This window comes from Colobus angolensis, unplaced genomic scaffold (assembly GCF_000951035.1).
Source record: "Colobus angolensis palliatus isolate OR3802 unplaced genomic scaffold, Cang.pa_1.0 Scaffold15, whole genome shotgun sequence".
Lineage (NCBI taxonomy): Eukaryota > Metazoa > Chordata > Mammalia > Primates > Cercopithecidae > Colobus > Colobus angolensis.
In genome coordinates, this window is record NW_012114599.1 from 2,146,819 (window position 1) to 2,161,881 (window position 15,063).

The 15,063-nt window shown below is 49.5% G+C and overlaps 1 protein-coding gene across 4 annotated transcripts in view; it reads right to left on the reverse strand.

Moving 5' to 3' along the window:
- The window catches only part of TTC7A (tetratricopeptide repeat domain 7A), a 159,889-nt gene that overhangs the window by 117,895 nt on the left and 26,931 nt on the right, over positions 1-15,063 (reverse strand). For all 4 annotated transcript variants that reach the window (XM_011935874.1, XM_011935875.1, XM_011935873.1 and 1 more), the window contains 2 exons: positions 9,610-9,773; positions 3,742-3,910 (listed from right to left, as the gene is read on the reverse strand). In XM_011935874.1, coding sequence (XP_011791264.1) covers positions 3,742-3,910; positions 9,610-9,773 — 333 coding nt within the window. The remainder of the gene's footprint in view (positions 1-3,741; positions 3,911-9,609; positions 9,774-15,063) is intronic.

The following is a 15,063-nucleotide window of genomic DNA, read 5'->3' on the forward strand; positions in this document are numbered from 1 at the left end:
AAACAAACAAACAAACAAAAAAATCAGTCAACAAATATTTATTAAACAAGTGTTCCAGGGCAGTGTCTCACCGACTGTAATTTGTGTGTACATCACCCAGAAACGTTGTAAGGGGTAGATTCTGATTCAGTGGGTTTGGGGGGCCCTGCAAGCTCCTGGGTGGTGTACATATGATCATCCTGCCTCCCCCATCCCCCTACATACACATACATCAGAGACATACATCAAAGGCTCAGCTTCCAGAGGGAGAGGTCTGCACCCCACGTTTCTGGGAATGCCATCAAACATCAAGTATACAAGAAGAGCTCAGGAAATTGGTACTTGGGAAATGAAGAACCAAACAGGGGATTCTGACAGGCAGGGGAGGCTCTGCCCAGGGCCACAGGTGACTTGGGAGCAGCTGGCCACAGGACAGGGCATTACTGAGTAACAGGTCAACATGACAACTTCTCTGCAGCCAGGAGCAGCTGAAGGCTGGACCAGGGAAGAGGTGGTTCTTCTTCCAGAGCCTCCAGCAGGGCCCAGCCCACCTCCCAGGTTACCAAGAGGCCCTAAAATCCAGTCTCCTACTCCTGGCTGGACTTGGTCAGTCTGAGCACATGTGTGACTCAAATGTTAGGTGACCAGGAGTGCTGGTGGCTGGGCACAGACCACCTGGACATGGAAACAACAGGTCTTCCCATGAAGCTGTCTTATTTTTCTATTTTAGTGGGGAACATGTGGTTTTTCTGTTGTTTCTAAACAAACGTGACATGGACAATAACTCTTTTCCCCTCAGAGGAGGTGGAGGTCATGTACTCCCCTACACCTTATATACACAAATATGCATGTGATGTCTCTGCACTCTGGCTAATGAAAACCCAAGACTGCTGCAACTGCCTCTTCACTCAGGCTCCTGGGTTGACATCTAAAGCTTTCGAATCAGAACGCATCTTCGGGTGTAACACACGGGTGCACATTTCAGAGGAAGGCTGGGCCTTTGTGAGTGATGCCTCACAGGGTCACAGTGCAAGTCCCTCTACTCTGATGGGGAAAGAGAGTGAGGGGAATGTGTTTTTATGTCTTTTGAGGGTGGGGGTAAAGAGACCCAGGGCCTGTTCCTGACTCCCCTAAAAAGAACAGCAGCTACATGTTGGAATCGCTCCACACTGGGGCCCCCACAGAGCCTCCCAGTTTGGCAAGCTCAGGCCCCCCTGTGACACACAGGCCCTGTCCTCCTCCTCCAGTCAGGTGTGCCTGAGACCCAGACTCCCCACCCCACTATAGAGTACCAAACAGAACCACAGAGCAGATTCCTGTGAAAAATGGCCAGTCAAGCCATGGCCTAATAGTCTAGCCAGGAGTGCTGAGTGTGGGTCAGTCTGGCTCCTGCAGGCAGCCCAGCGTCAAACAGAGCCCAAGATCGAGTGGCTGTCTGGGACGGAGGACTCCAGTTCAAATACACGCTAACTGATGTCCTAGGCAAGCTGCCTCATTTTTGTCAGCCTCAGTTACCTCAACTGTAACATGAGGGGTTGGCCTGGATCACTTGATTCCTTTCATCCTAGGATTCTCAGCAACAGTATCACAAGCTCCAGCTGCCTGGATTCAAATCCTGCCTCCGCCACTTCCTGTGAGACCTCGCATGAATCACCTCACTTCTTCCAACCTTAACTCCTCATCCATGACATAGAATGAGGGGAACACCACCTCAGAGGGTTACAGAGGGGACTCAACGAGGGTCTACCTGGCATGGAGGAGGGCTGAATAAATATCAGCATTCTGTGAACTCTGTGGCCCCTGCTGCCACCACCCTCATGCTCACAGATGGAGTCAGGACCAACGACCAGTATCCTCAGCCCCCGAAGGGTGTGGCCTCTACTCTGCATGGGAAGACCCACCGAATCCCCCAAATCCAGGCAGATCAACATCGTGCACACCCTGGTAGCCACGTGCATGGTCTCAAGCACACGCAGGGTCAGTCAGGCAAACCTCAGCATGCCGGGCAGCAGGCATGGTCACTGCAGCAGGACAGGGAGGAGGACAGGCAGAGAGGAGGCAGGCAAAGGGCAGGCCATGTGCAGTCACTGGGGAACGGGAGCTAGCACAGCCCGCGACCGAGCAGCCTGCGCCGGCAGCGCCCGGCTCCTTACCTCCCCTGCAGAACCTCTGACCACCGGGACTGTGTTTCCCCCAAGAAGCTGGAGGCATGCTAGAAAGAGGAGAGAGCAGGAGACAGGGGGCAATCCGTCCTGAGCCAGGCTCAGGAGAAAGTCCCGGAAAGGAAGCCCGAGGAAGGGGGTTCCGCTCAGGGCGTCCATGGCTGAAAGGGTTTCTAAGAGACCTGAAAGATCCAAATGCCAAATGCAGATCACCCCCAAGGCTGGCCTGTGCCAGAGGCGCAGAGCGGGGGATGAGAGAGCAAAGGGAGAAGACCACCCATAGACCAGGCCGTCCCAGAAACGCACCTGCCCTCCCACTGGCTGGGGCTGGGTCCACCCACAGTGACCATCTTGCCAGGTTTCCTGGCATGGTGTGGACCCAATGGAAAAGGGATCCAAGGATCTGGGGTGGGCATACCCCCTCAGGAAGTCCCACCAGCCAAAGTCAAGGAGGGTGTGCCCTCCACAGATGTCACAGTCACTCCTCCTGGGACCCAGGGGAGACGGGGAAACTGAGTGTGTGTTGCAGGGGCCTTGGAGGACTCATATTCCAAGGCCAGAGTCAGAGCATGGAGGTTCTTGTACTGGCTCCACCATTAATCTGGGTAACTTTGGGCAAGTTATCCTCTCTGGGCCTCAGCTTCCCCACATATAAGATGGAGAGAATGTCCCTATCTATAATAGAGGGTGTCACATACTCTACAAATGCCAGGCACCAAATCCCCACTGAGCCACAGCCATCTTTTCTAGACTTTTCTCTAGGGGTTGGTTTGTGCTGCACTAGGGAGATGATCAAACATCCAAGATTTCTGACAGCAGGCTGGGCAGAGGGGTTCCCGCAGCCAGGGATCCAGGGAAGAAGGAGCCTGAAGCACAAAGTTTGGGGTAGGATGACTTTAACACTGAACACATTTGGGGTCCTGTTAAATGGCATGGTTTCCCCAGCTGGGCTGTCCACAGCCCCCTCATGAAATTCCTACATCATTGATCTGTGTCCCTAAATCCCCTCCAGAGCACCCCTTGTCCCTGGAAGGCTGAGAGCTCCTCCAGGAACCGGTTCTAAACTGTTCATCACTGGCTCTCAGCCCCTGCTCCCTGGGCCACTCACGGCAGGTGCCCAACAAATAACTGAGGAGTAGCAGACTCCTACAGTGCCCAGCACCTGCTCTGGGGCCAGCACCAGTCAGCAGAACCAGCCTGCCAGTGAGAGGTCATACTTTGTAAACCTTTCTCAACCTGGCTACACAACTCTGCTGCTGCCTCTTGGTCATGGTAACCCTAGGAGGGCAGGTATTACAACCGTATCTTCCAAACAAGTAAACTGAGGCCAAAGAAGGTGAAGAGGTGATTGCCCAAGGGTACACAGTAGGAAAATCGTTGTTGACAGAGTCAGGGTGAGAATCTGAGTCTCCTGACATCCCAGGCACCAGGCAATGTCAACATGGCCAGTTACTACCAGCATCCACATTGGACACCAGTGCCAGGGCACGGGCATTACCAGGGGTGAAGAATCTGGACACGAGCCCAGCAGGGCCCTGGGAGTCAGAGCGCAATGAGCTGCACACAGTGGAGGGGAGCCCAGGCTGGCGCTAACAGCTACCTTTGATGACAAAAGCCTCTGACAGCAGCCGCATCTGATACAGGGGCTTGTTCTCCATGGACACGTCATCAATCCTGGCCCGTGCGTACATGCTGATGGCATCTCGGTATGAGCCCTCCACGTAATGCAGTTTGCCCAGGATCAGCATGGCCTCACACATGTACTGTGGCTGAAAGGACAAGGACATGTTAGCAGCGCCTGCCCCAAAATGTTAGTTCACCTTGGGGTGAACACCCCACACTGAACCTTGACCCTATTTGCCTCAGACCTTGCTCAGAACTCCCCCCCCACCCCAGGAAGCGTTCCTTGATGCTCAAGCACATGCCAACAGCTCCCTGTTCTCACCCATGGTCCATAGCCTACATCGTGGCTCTCAAAGAAATTCTCATGAGTTCCTAATCGTTTCAAATGTGTGCGTTTTATGCCCCCAGCAAGACTCCAGAGACCTTGCAGACTAGGCCCTGTCTTCCCTCTCCTGAAGCCCCCCAAAGACTGCAGCCCATGGGGGTCACTCAGAAGCTCAGGCATTTATTCTAAACACAAGTGGAGAGTCAGAGATGGAGCTACGTTTTGTGAAGCCCCAGGCTTCTCATTTTGGGGGTTCTCTTGTGTACATGTACACGCAAATCATAATTAGGTGAAAGGCCTCAGAAACAGCCTGTGCGGGAGGCTTATGCCTCCCCCAACAGTGGTGGAGGGACAGACTGAGGAGGAGAGGGCCTGCTGCGTCACCATCTTCTTCCTATCAGAAATGGGTCAAAGTGCAGAATCACAGAGGCCAAGAGTGGCTGAATTTAAACCTGTTTTCTTTTCCCTCCTTTTTCAAAAGCTGCTTACATCTCAATCTCCACCCCACGGAGGAACTCTCAGGGCCTCCCTTAGGGCCTGCAGTGGTCTGGACAGCCCTGATCACCCCTACTCTGGCTTGGGCTCCTGTGCTGCTGCCTGAGGGAGGCTGTGCTGGCCCTGGGCTGTGCCACTCTGGCACATGAGTTCTGATCTTGGACGTGGCCCCAGTTCTCCTTGTGACCTCCCACCTCTTCAGGCCATTTGTTCTGGTCCGCTGCCTCTGATTCTGTCCTCAGCTGTTTTACAATGCCTACGGGCCAGGCCCTGGGCACTGCTCCTGCCACACAGGCACCAATCTGTCCATAAAGCTCCCCAAAGATGCAGCTGTGGTCCCACCCCTGGCATCTGTCACTGGCAGGAAGGTGCTGCCCCTGTCTCCCTGCAGGGAGGTAAGAGTCTGGGGTCCCCGTGACCCCAGGGCAAGCCTCCAGCACTCCTTACCATCTACTGCCCTCTCAGAAGCCAAGAGAAATGGAGCATGGCACAGACAGGCTCCAGGGAAGCCAAATTCTCCTTCCCCACTCATCCTTCTGGCTTTTGTGAGTCCACATTCCTCTTTTTGCCTGTGCTTCCTCAGGTTCTCTTCACCCTAACCTAACCAGATCCTCTCCCATCCTTTGGGGACTTGCTCAGGCCCACCTTCTCCTGAAAGCCTCCCCGACTACCAGGGAGCTCCCTTCAGATGAACTCCTCCAATGCCTCTACCAATGAGCCCATTCAGCCTCTGCATGCCTGAGCTGCTCTATTAATTAACTCTCCAAAGCTGAATCTTTTGAGGGGATTATTTGCTAGTCTCCTCAGATAGGCCACCCACTCCCTGGGCCAGGGCCACAGATGACACATCCCAGAGGTATGCGGCCTATAGTCCTTCCAAGCCGGGCAGTGACTCTGCGTTCCCTGCACTGGTCTCTAGCCATCGGCTCATTTTCTCCCTGCTCGGGCTGCGTCTTCCTCGTGGGTGAGGGAGAGATAGTAACACCTACTCCTCACTGCCTATCACAGCGATGCTGAGGATATTAATAGGGTAAAGTCCAGAAAAGAGCTTTGAACTTTTCTCTGGAAAAGAGCAAGATAAATACAGGGTATGTGTAATTATCATTATCCTGCACATGGAGACGAGGGCAGCAAGGCACAGAAGGACATTTCAGGCATGCTGATGGGGTGTGGCTAGTGGTGGTTCATGGAGGACCAGTGGCAGTTTACAACAGAGCTTCCACCAAGCTGGGGAAAAATTAGACAACGCAGGGCATGTTTTATAAAGCCACATTTACACTATTTAAAAAGATGCTCGGCCGGGCACAATGGCTCACGCCTGTAATCCCAGCACTTTGGGAGGTCGAGGCAGGCGGATCACCTAAGGTCAGGAGTTTGAGACCAGTTTGAGACAACATGGTGAAAACCCGTCTCTATTAAAAATACAAAAATTAGCTGGGTGCGGTGGTGGGCGCCTGTAATCCTAGCTACTCGGGAGGCTGAGGCAGAAGAATCACTTGAACCCAGGAGGCAGAGGTTTCAGTGAGCCGAGATTGCGCCACTGCATTCCAGCCTGGGTGACAGAGCAAGACTCCGTTGTCTCAAAAAAAAAAAAAAAAGGCTCTTAGTTCTGAAAGGATATCTACCTTGCCCTTCAATGCTAAGCTGTTTTTCTGTTATGGCACAGTAAGAGCAGAAGATGGTATCATTTTGCTGCTATTTCTTGCTTTTTAATATCCTTCCTTGGCAGCATGAAAAGTCCGCTGCACTCCGTGGGACCCATGCATGTGGATGTGAAATGTTCTTGGTCTATCAGTCCAACAGTCAGGGAACGGAACCCTCGCCCAGTGGGAGGGTGCCACGCAGGAGGTCGCTTTACCAGGGGAACAGTACCCTCTACTGTGTGGATCAGCGCATCACCTACTCCTTTTGTGCCTCACTATCCCTGTCAGTAAAAAGGGAAAAAGGACTTCATGGAGATACCCAGGTATGAGGAAAGAACAGATGAGGAAATACTTCACAGACTAATGTGGGAACTATAAAAGTAGGGGTGTGATCACCATCCATCACATGAATCCAACTTTCCCAGTCATTATTTTATTTCCACCCCAGTACTCTGGGAGGCAGCACCAAGAAGTGAGAGACGGCATTAGAGCATGGGCTGTAGACACCAAAGGCCTGGGTTGTCATCATCTTTCTTGGGTCTCAGAGATGGGGCTTGGCAGGGCACAGTGCCTCACGCCTATAATCCCAGTACTTTGGGAGGCCAAGGCAAGAGGATCGCTTGAAACCCAGAATCTGAGACCAGCTCAAACAACACCTGTCTCTACAACACCTGTAGAACCCTGTCTCTACAAAAAATTGAAAAAAAAAAAAAAAAAGAAATGGGGCTAACAGTAAACACCATTGCAGAAAGTTCCTTGGAGGCCTACATGGGATGGTGCAAAGCCTTAACCTAGCGGAGAACAGAGTTTAGGACAAGTGGCTTGTTTTCGCTTATCTCCACACAACTGAGCTAGACAGGGTTTTAGAGATCAGGATCTTGCTCTGTCACCCAGACTGGAGTGCAGTGGCATGAACACAACTCACTGCAGCCTCAACCTCCTGGGCTCAAGTGACCCTCCAGCCTCAGTCTCTTGGGTAGCTGGGACCACAGGTGCAAGTCACCACACCTGGCTAATTAAAAAAAATTTTTGTAGAGATGGGATCTCACCATGTTGCCCAGTCTGATCTCAAACTTCTGGCTCAAGCAATCTTCCCGCCTTAGCCTCCCAAAGTGCTAAGACTACAGGCGTAAGTCATAGGTCAGTTGGGAATTTTATTTATCACTCAAATTACTTATTTGTTGACTGGAATTTTTACAATAAGCCTGAATCATGTTTATTTTTAAAACAATTTTTAAACATTTAACATTTAATTATTAATTTAATATTTTTAAAATGAAAAGAGATCTTGGTGGGAAAAGCTTGAACCCCACCAATCTGGTCCAACCCTTTTGACCAGCAGATGAGAAACTGGAAGGGGTCAAGGGCACGGTCAGGCAGTTATTTTAACCCAATACAAACCTCCCAGTGCTACAATACCTGTCAAGGAGCCTAAAGGCAGTAACCTTAAACTTCTAGTACACACTCCCCTCTCCCCTGTCCCTTCCCGTTCCCTCCCTTACAGAATAAGCCCTGCACATCCCGGCCTGGTGTTCCAGTCTGCCCTTCCTAGCCCCAAAGTACCTTTACAACCTTGTCTAGATCCAGCCCCAGAAGGATCCAATTCTAGTACTACCATTACCCAGAGTCTACTCTCTGCTTACCCCCAAAGAGCATTCTCCTCAGACTTGCTTCCTCATGGGTACTACTCCTATCATGGTCCACCTTGGAGGAAGGCTATTTACTTACTGATATGACTTATCTTCCCAAGAGACTTGCAGCCTCCTTGAGGGTAGGGTCCACACTAGATTCATCTTGATTGCCCTCAGAGTGCACAACACAATGCCTTGCACACAGTATGTTGGAATAAAAGGTTTAAGGAAGTGAATATATTACTTTGGAATATCTCTTTAAAAATCAGCTGGGCGCAGCGCCTCACTCCTGTAATCCCAACGCTTTGGGAGGCTGAAGTAGGAGGATTGCTTGAGCCCAGGAGTTGGAGACCAGCCTGGGTAACACAGCAAGACCCTGAAGAAAATAAAGACAGACAGCCAGACAGAAAGAAAGGGTGGGAGGGGGAAGGAAGCAAGGAAGGAAGGGAGGGAAGAAGGGAGGGAGGGATCACTTCCTCTTTGAGTTTCTTTTTTTTTTACCCCCTCCCCCTCCTCCTCTTTGAGTTTCTAATGACACACCCATGCCACTATTATAGCTCAGGATACACTGTAATCTAGAACAGCCACAGCCTCAAACTTGGATGTACATATAAATCTCCAGGAGAGCTTGTTAAAATGCAGATTCTAATTCTCAATTGCATTTCTAACCAGCTCCCCAATGATGCCCACACTGCTGGTGGGTGGATCACATTTGAGCAGCAAAGTCCAGAGAAAGTTGGAGGGAGAGGTGGGTCCTCTACCTCCCTCAGTGTCTTGTACTCAGTAGGAGCTTGATAAATGCACGTGGATTTTTTTTTTTTTTTTTTTTTCACGTGGACTTAAATGGGCTTGCCCTGTTATGGAGCTCTTCCGTCCCTAGCCAACTCTGCATGCTTGCCTGTTTTTAACTAGGTCACAGGTTCCTTGAAGTTTTATTTCCCTGAGAGCCCCCTGACCCAAGGAGCCCAAAGGGCCAGGCACATATTTTTTTTTTTTTCTGAGATGGAGTCTTGCTCTGTCATCCAGGCTGGAGTACAGTGGTGCAATCTCGGCTCACTGCAAGCTCCACCTCCCAGGTTCACGCCATTCTCCTGCCTCAGCCTCCTGAGTAGCTGGGACTACAGGCACCCGCCACCATGCCCGGCTAATTTTTTTGTATTTTTAGTAGAGACGGGGTTTCACCGTGTTAGCCAGGATGGTCTTGATCTCCTACCTCGTGATCTGCCCACCTCGGCATCCCAAAGTGCTGGGATTACACGTGTGAACCACTGTGCCCGACGGGCCAGGCACATATTAAGTCAACCAAGCACTGTCCAACAGAAATATAATGTAAGCCACAAACGTGAACCACATGTGTAATTTAAAAATTTCTAGTAAGATTATTTTTAGTCACACTGAGAAAGGTAAAAGGTGAAATTAATTTTAATAACGTTTTCTTTAACCCAATATATCCAAAATATACCATTTGAACATGTAATCAACATAAAGTTACTGCTCTTTTATATTCTCTGTTTTGTACTAAGACTTCGAAACCTTGTGTATGTTTCATACTTACAGCACATCTCAATGTGGACTAGCCATACTCCAAGTGCTCAAGGGGCCACGTGTAGCCAGTGGCTACTGTAAGTGTAAGGGCAGCTTGTAAGAAAGACTTGTTGCTCAGGTGACCAAATGACTCAGGGAGGACTGGACAGATGGGAGGCAATGCAGATGAGGAGAGGAGGTCTCACGCTTGAAGGCTGACGACTTACCGTGAGCCTCCCATGATTAAGGATACTGCTCAGATAATTTTTGGCTTCGCTCATCTTCGGTTCATTCTTCTCCAGCAAAGGGATGGAGTCTTTTATTTTGGCATGGTTCTCCTTCAAACACTGCTCCAGGAGGGCCTCAGCCAGCAGCAATTTCCCAAAGTCATCTGCAAAGCAAAGTAGGGATCAGAGCAGCAATCCCCTGAACAAGGCGGATAATGGAGGGCGGTGCACACTCCTTCCTGGACCCACCCAACCACTCCTACCTGGTACATGAATGGCTCAGGTCTGAGAAAATAAAGGCACATTTTCCATAAATTTCAACAGCCTTTAAAGAAAAGACACAGGCATTCTACCATGACTACAGTACAAATTGCCCCTTTGGATTTATTTTCTGCTGTAGTTTAATGGTTGGGAATACAGAGTTCCCAGGACCTGGGGACAAATTCCCAGAATTTCAGAATTTAAAATAAGGGACAAAGTCATACTTATGTTGTGCTGTGGATAATAAGTTCTTAAACCAAGAAGGAATTCTCCCCAAATGATTGAAGAGGAAAAATATATGAAGTGGCTTAATAATGTACTTTCACATGCTCCTAATTTCTACGTAACCATAATTGGTTTTCTCCATTTCTAAGTGTTTTTGTTTGTTTGTTTGTTTTAAACGGAGTCTCACTCTGCCACCCAAGCGGGAGTGTAGTGGCATGATCATAGCACTCCCAGGCTCAAGTGACCCTCCTGACTCAGTCTCCCAAAGTGCTGGGATTACAGGCATCAGCCACCGCACCATTCCGTTTTTAAGCCAATTTGACATGACTCAGGATAACCTGGCAGCCACGGTAGAGTTAGGTGGGAAGCAGATCTACTTGTCGCCAAGGCAAATCCTCGAACATGTTTAATACCTCTGCATTTTCTGGAGTTCTCTCACATATAGGGTATACCCGCAAATGAGGGTAGCTCATTTGCATCCCTCACCACCTAGTAGGTGCTTTTATACTGCTTGGTTTAGTGAGCGCGGAGGCTCACGCCTATAATCCCAGCACTTTGGGAGCCCAAGGCAGGCGGATCACTTGAGGTCAGGAGTTTGAGACCAGCCTGGCCAACATGGCAAAACGCTGTCTCCACTAAAAATGCAAAATTAGCCGGGCATGATGATGGGCACCTGTAATCCCAGCTACTCGGGACGGTGAGGCAGAACTGCTTGAATTCGGGAGGTGTAGGTTGCAGTAGGCCAAGATCGCACCACTGCACACCAGCCTGGGCAACAAAGTGAGACTCTGTCTCAAAAAATAAAAATAAAAATATATACACAGCTTGTTTTATTTGCTGCCTCCCTCTACCACACTGAAAGCTCATCTTGTGACCACCACATTCCTGCTACCTACAGCAGAGGTGGCTCGAGCGTGGGAGTCGGGTGTTCAGTGTGCAGGGTCTGAGGTCAAGAGTGGTTTCACCATGGTTCTTGGGTGGCTGTGCTTATTGCCCCTCCCAACAACTGGGGTGAGGAGCAGGCCCACCATTCAATATAAGCACTGAGTAAATACCTGTTGAGTGAATCGGATCTCTCAACTACCCCACAGGGAAGCCATCAGGATCGAGAGTTAAGTGCCAGTCCAAAAATGTCCCTATGAATGCCTGCTTGGTGCCATCTTTTTCAAAGTGCTCTTTTTGCTACCAGTACAGTGTCTCAGATCTACAGGGCTGCCATTCCCTCCTCACTCTCAGGATATCACAGTTTGCTAACATCTCACAGCCATTGGTCCAAAACTGCACGCCTTAGCCAGGCACTGTGGTGCATGCCTGTAGTCCCAGCTTCTTGGGAGGCTGAGGTGGGAGAATCATTTGAGCCCAGGAGTTCAAGACCAGCCTGGGCAACACAGGGAGACCCCGTCTTTAGAAAAACACAAAAAACTTCATGCCTCCGAAGACGAATGTCTTATCATAAGGGAGATTCCCCACAGAGAATGATTCTAAAGCCCAGAATCCTGAGAACACCATCGCAGGGGGTTTTCTTTCTGAAGGCACCTGTTATGGGATCCTTTGCTATGTACCTCATGACTTTTAAAATTAACATTTTGAGGAAATGGTCAAAAAAGTACCTAGTTCAAACTATCATTCGTTGCTGGCAGACTATAAGTTAGTAGAATCTCTAGAGTAATTTGGCAACATACATCAAAATTATTTTTGCACATCCCCATAGACCCAGTCAGTCAGAGTCGCATTCCAGAGCTGTGGGCCTTGGGGAAAGTTGCTCCCTGCTTCTAATCTGCTTTGCCTCTGTAAAGCCAGGGGCAGGGTTTGAAGTCAGAGCCTAAAGAGGGAAACAAACCCCTCAGGACGTTGGCCATGCCCCCCAGCTGGTCCCTGCCTCGTTGCCCCCTTTCCTCTGTGCACTGGCAGGGCTCGCACCCTTGGGCGACCGTGCCACCAGACACAGCGCCATCGGCGGCCATCCCGTGCACTCTGCCATCCACCTGCCCAGACCAGAGCTCCTCGCTTGGGTGAGCTGCTTGGTTGGGTGCTTTCATGCCAAAGAAACCAGCTTCCTCCCCAGAGCATGCCCCTTTGGACCCGGGCTGCTCCAAGTGCGGCTGGCCATGGCTTGGTGCGGGTCTCTCAATGCTTGTGATCCAATCCCAAGGAGATGAGTGCAGAAACTTAAGAGTACACCTCTAGAAATTTGACAGAGAAATTTTAAATCTGTTGAAATCTAATACTAAAAAATTGGGAGGTAGTATTTTGTGTATTTTTCTTTTATTTTTCTAGTAATTCATTTTTATTGCACTTTATGAAAGTATCAGAGCATAACAGATTGGGAATTTATTTTGAGACAGGGTCTCTGTCACCCAGGCTGAAGTGCAGTGGCATGATCTCAGCTCACTGCAATCTCCACCTTCTGGGTTTAAGCGATTCTCCTGCCTCAGCCTCTTGAGTAGCTGGGACTACAGGCATGCGCCACCATACCCAGCTAATTTTTTGTACTTTTGGTAGAGATGGGGTTTTACCATTGTTGGCCAGGCTGGTCTCCAACTCCTGGGCTCAAGTGATCTGCCTACCTCGGCCTCCCAAAATGCTGGGATTACAGATGTGAACCACTGTGCCTGGCCAGATTGGGAATTTAAACAAAACAAAATTGATCCTTCACCACATATCTCTAAACCATAAGAGTGACTGACTGCGAAAGAGGCACTATTTGTTGAAGGCTTAGTATGGGCCAGGCACTTTTTCATATAGCATCATTTCATTTCCACAGCCCTGAAAGGTAGGTATTATTACCATTTTATAGATGATAATGAAGATATGCAGTATTGTTAGGGTCACAGCCAGTAACAATAATAAAAACATAACACAGCCAAAAAATACCCTGTCTGTCCTGCATCCCATGCAGAACAGAGCTGCTGGTAATTTCAAAATATATAATAGTCTTAACAACTTAAAACAGTACATTAAAAGCTAGTTGTAAATCCAAGGACAGGGATAAGAACTGTCCTCTTCTTCATATACCTGTGACTTTCAGACTGTTTTGTTGATTGACACTTCAGGTCCTTCTCAGAAGGCTTTCTGCCTGCCCCTTTCACCCCCCAACTCAATCTACTTGTTGTTTGTTTACCAGACACCCAGTAGGCAGCAGAAATTCACTTTCCTTTCCTCCTTTGCTCAACTCTCCTCTCTCTGCCCTACCTCTCTCTTGCCTTCCTCTCTTCTTTCCATCCAACTATTCTCAACTGTCCAATCTATGGAACTGAAGGATGTTTCGGAAGTAGAACTTCTAGACTTTTAGTTATTAAATAAGAATTCAAGGCTGGTGCGGTGGCTTACGCCTATAATCCCAGCACTTTGGGAGGCCGAGGTGGTAGGATGGATTGAGACCAGGAGTTAGAGACCAGCTTGGTCAACACAGTGAGACTCTGTCGCTACACACAAAAAAAGTTAGCTGAGGTTACAGGTACACGCCCAGAGTCCTAGCTACTTGGAAGGCTGAAGTGGGATGATGGCTTAAGCCCAAGAGTTCAACGCTGTAGGGAGCCACGACTGTTCCACTGCACTCCAGCCTAGGCAACAGGGCAATACCTCATCTCTAGAAAATTAAAAAAAAAAAAAAAAAAAAGAATTCAGGTGGATAAAGGCTTCTCTGTCATTCCAAAGGGAAAACAAGTTGCTTTTTATTATCCTGTTGTCTGAAACCTCCTCTCTATCCCAGTTCTGGTGAAGTGCTGCAGCTTCCCTCTACCCAGGGGCGTTTAAGAAGACCTTCCCATCAGACCCATAGTGAATCCGACCCTGGGTGCTGATTCTGCAGCCCTGCTCAGCACCCTGCCCTCAGCAAAGTCCCAAAGCCCCACTTACTGGCCACCTAGTATCCCAACCCCATCATGTTGGGAAGGCCTCGGTGCCCACCTTCCTTACAGCACCTTCAGCTCACATCCCCTCCAGGCCTCTCCAAGAGTGCCAGGTCACAGGGACACCCTTCAAGACCCCATGTTTGAATGACAGTGATCCCCTTTCCACAACCCACCCATTCACAGTCAGGAAACGCTGGTCTAGCCAGCCAGGCCAGGGTTCAGACCGGGCCCTTCCCCGCTGGGGCAAACAGAGGCACAGTGGTTTCTGCAGCTGCTCACCTCCCAGGACTACAGAGGGCTGGGACGTGCCAACCACAGCCAGGAGGAAAAGACTGAAACTAGCAAGAGGCCATCTGCCTCGAACAAACCCCTTCTAACTGAAACTGAAGAAATGTTCAAAACAATCTCCAGCCTTAAGGAGAAGAAAAAAAAAAGCAGGGCGGGGTGTAGGGTGACTACAGATTAGGAGAAATTCAAAGGCCAGGCATGGTGGCTCACACCTATAATCCCAGCACTTTGGGAGACCAAGGCAGGAAGATTGCTTGAGTCCAGGAGTTCAAAATCAGCCTGGCGCACATAGTGAAATCCTGTCTCTACAAAAAATAAAAAACATTAACTGGGTAGCTGGGCACAGTGGCTCACACCTGTAATCCCAGCACTTTGGGAGGCCGAGGTGGGTGGACCATGGGGTCAGCAGATAGAGACCATCCTGGCCAACATGGTGAAACCTCGTCTCTACTAAAAATACAAAAATTAGCTAGGTGTGGTGGTGTGCACCTGTAGTCCGAGCTACTTGGGAGGCTGAGACAGAAGAATTGCTTAAACCCAGGAGGCGGAGGTTGCAGTGAGCCAAGATCACACCACTGCACTCCAGCCTGGCGACAGAGCTTCAAGACTCCATCTAAAAAAAAAAAAAAAAATGGGTGTGGTAGTATACACACCTGTGATCCCAGCCACTTCGGAGGCTGAGGCAGGAGGATCACGTGAGCCCAGGCTGAAGCGAGCTATGACAGAATAAGAGCTTGTCTCTAAGAAAAAAAAAAAAAAATTAAAAAGAAAGTCTCAAGATGGATGGGTAGAGAACAGATATGTAATAAAGCAAGCACAGCAAAAG